Source organism: Parasteatoda tepidariorum, chromosome X2, assembly GCF_043381705.1.
Source record: "Parasteatoda tepidariorum isolate YZ-2023 chromosome X2, CAS_Ptep_4.0, whole genome shotgun sequence".
Classification (NCBI taxonomy): domain Eukaryota; kingdom Metazoa; phylum Arthropoda; class Arachnida; order Araneae; family Theridiidae; genus Parasteatoda; species Parasteatoda tepidariorum.
This window is the reverse complement of record NC_092215.1, coordinates 55,959,736-55,962,453: the sequence shown is the minus strand read 5'-3', so window position 1 is coordinate 55,962,453 and position 2,718 is coordinate 55,959,736. Positions and strand designations below refer to the sequence as shown.

The window sequence follows — 2,718 nt, the reverse complement described above, 5'->3', positions numbered from 1 at the left end:
TTTTATATATATATATATATATATATATATATATATTAGCGGGAGAGACAGAGGGAGAAATGCGTTTTTTTTTAAATATCTTTTGCAAATAAGGAATAATATGTAAATATTAGTGAATTATATAAATATCAATTAGTGTGTGACTTAAAGAATGTTTCTTACCTGTTGCCAAAGTAGCTCTGGTAATTGTTTGGATGATGTGCCGGCAACAATAGTGTGTACAGTGGGTAAGATTATTCCCACACAAACTGCAACTCTTGTTTTGAGGGGCAATAGGCAATAAGAAATAAAGAGTACGAAGACTACTTCCCATACACCATGAGCAGCCGCGTGCTCTTGGCCCCAGGATGCGGCGCCCCATGTCACGCTCTCCGCTACGCTGACGGGCAGCCCCAATACACAAAGACCCCCGCACAGCAAGAGCACCGCGTAGCACAGGGGCGGTAAATGAGTATCTTTCGCATAGCCCCCCTGTAGCAGAAAAAGGGCTACAGCAAAGATCAAAAATACGAAAATATAGTAGAGTGCAGCGGCGCTCACAAAACGCACTGAAGCCACGTGCAGTGCAGCTAGGCTGGCAGCCAGTGAAGCAACCAGGGCCAAAACACTGGAAGTTTGTTGCAATTTAATGGTATAACGACGATATAATTGCTCAAGTTCTGCATTCTCAAATTGATGTTTGTTGAGGAGTCGTGAAAAAACGACTTTACGGTGACTGTTCATGGCTTTGACGGAGTGATCCATTCTCTTTAACCGCGCGCGAATGCAGTCCCGTCTCCGACGTTTCGTCCTTTCCAAGGTTGGCGTCAAAGACGCCAAAGGGCGCCATGGATAATCGCCATCGAACGCTCGAAACAGCGTCTTCTTATTGTAAACGACAGGGCTAATCTGAGATTCTCCAGTGTTCAATAGGTGACTCCAAATATGTGATAGATAAGCTGAGTCAATTATTTAAGATGTCTTCTATTGTATCAAGATTTTCTTTTAAAGGATACCGACTTACGTTTAGGAAAATATCCTGTAATGAGATTAAATTTTCAAGTCAAATATTTACATCATTTTTCCATAGTATCATAAAGCGGACATTTTTGCAATGAGTTAAAAATAAATAAAAGTTTCTAATTCTGTATTTTATATAAAAGCTTTTTAAGACTGAATTTTAATCAATAACGAAATAATGTTTCTGAAGGAATGAACATTATATTTTTCAAAGAATCTCAGAGGATTGAAGGATACAATTGCATCCTGATGGAAATACATTCAATCAAAAATTGTACATTATTTTTAATAATAAATATGATATTTTTCAAAGAATCTCAGGGGTTTAAAGGATGCAATTACATCCTTACGGAAATACAATCAATAAAAATTGTACATTCTTTTTAATAATAAATGTTATATTTTTCAAAGAATCTCAGGGGTGTTTAAGGATGCAATTGCATCCTGATGGAAATACAATCAATTGAAAATTGTACATTCTTTTTAATAATAAATATTATATTTTTCAAAGAATCTCAGGGAGGTTAAAGGATGCAATTGCATCCTAATGGAAATACCATCAATTAAAAATTGTACATTCTTTTTAATAATAATATTACATTTTTCAAAGAATCTCAGGGGTTTAAAGGATGCAATTGCATCCTTACGGAAATACAATTAATTAAAAATTGTACGTTCTTTTTAATAATAAATATCATATTTTTCAAGGAATCTCAGGGGGTTAAGGTATGTAATTGCATTCTGATGGAAACACAATCAATTAAAAATTGTACATTCTTTTTAATAATAAATATTATACTTTTTCAACGAATCTCAGGGGTTTAAAGGATGCAATTGCATCCTGATGGAAATACAATCAATTAAAAACAGTACATTCTTTTTAATAATAAGTATTATTTTTTCATAGAAACTCAGGGGATTAAAGGATGCAATTGCATCCTGATGGAAACACAATCAATTAAAAATTGTACATTCTTTTAAATAATAAATAATATATATTTCACAGAATCTCAGGGTGGGTTAAATGATGCAATTGCACCAGATAGAAATGCATTTAATTAAAAAGTAAACATTGTTTTTGAATTATATTAATTTTTAAAAGCTCTTACGTTGTTTTCCATAACTGGAAATTTGTGAACGGAGCTCCATGTTTGCGGTGAATGCTGGATTATTTTTTCATAGCTTAGGTAAAATAAGCGAAAAACTGATTTAAACTGTTGACGCAGATTCTCGGATGCTTCATTATTTTAATCTTCAATTTTAATCCTAAACAATTCAGTAGTGTTATTATGGAAAGTGATGAAGGCTTAAAAATGTCTTCAATTTTTATAAATATGTTTATATGTTAAAAATTCAGAGAGCTAAAATGCCGGAATTCTGCAAATTATGCAAATTTCAATGCCTGAATGGGACGGTAAGGTTAGTATAGAATAATATTTATGTTCACAAACAAAGGGTCTTACTATGAAACTATTTCCATGGTTAACGGTTAAATTTAAAAAACAAATAAAAAATTATGCATTTAATAAAATAAGAGAAATTTCAAGAATCTGGAGGGGAGTCTAAATATATTTCAATTTCAAAACGAAAATATTTTAGAGGCTTTTTATATCAATTCATAATCACATACCCCCACACATTTCCCACATTTTACAACCACAGGCTATTTCGATCTAAAAAGAAGCAACCTAAACCAGGGTTTCTTTAGCTTTTTGGTGA

At 32.9% G+C, this 2,718-nt stretch overlaps 1 protein-coding gene across 1 annotated transcript in view; it reads right to left on the bottom strand.

Annotated features, from left to right (window-relative positions):
* The window catches only part of LOC107453371 (adenylate cyclase type 1), a 188,150-nt gene extending 187,368 nt beyond the window's left edge, over positions 1-782 (bottom strand). The window contains exon 1 of the mRNA XM_016070185.3: positions 163-782. Within this exon, the coding sequence (XP_015925671.1) occupies positions 163-744 (582 nt within the window). The 5' untranslated portion in view covers positions 745-782. The remainder of the gene's footprint in view (positions 1-162) is intronic.
* Positions 783-2,718: the final 1,936 nt, after the last annotated feature.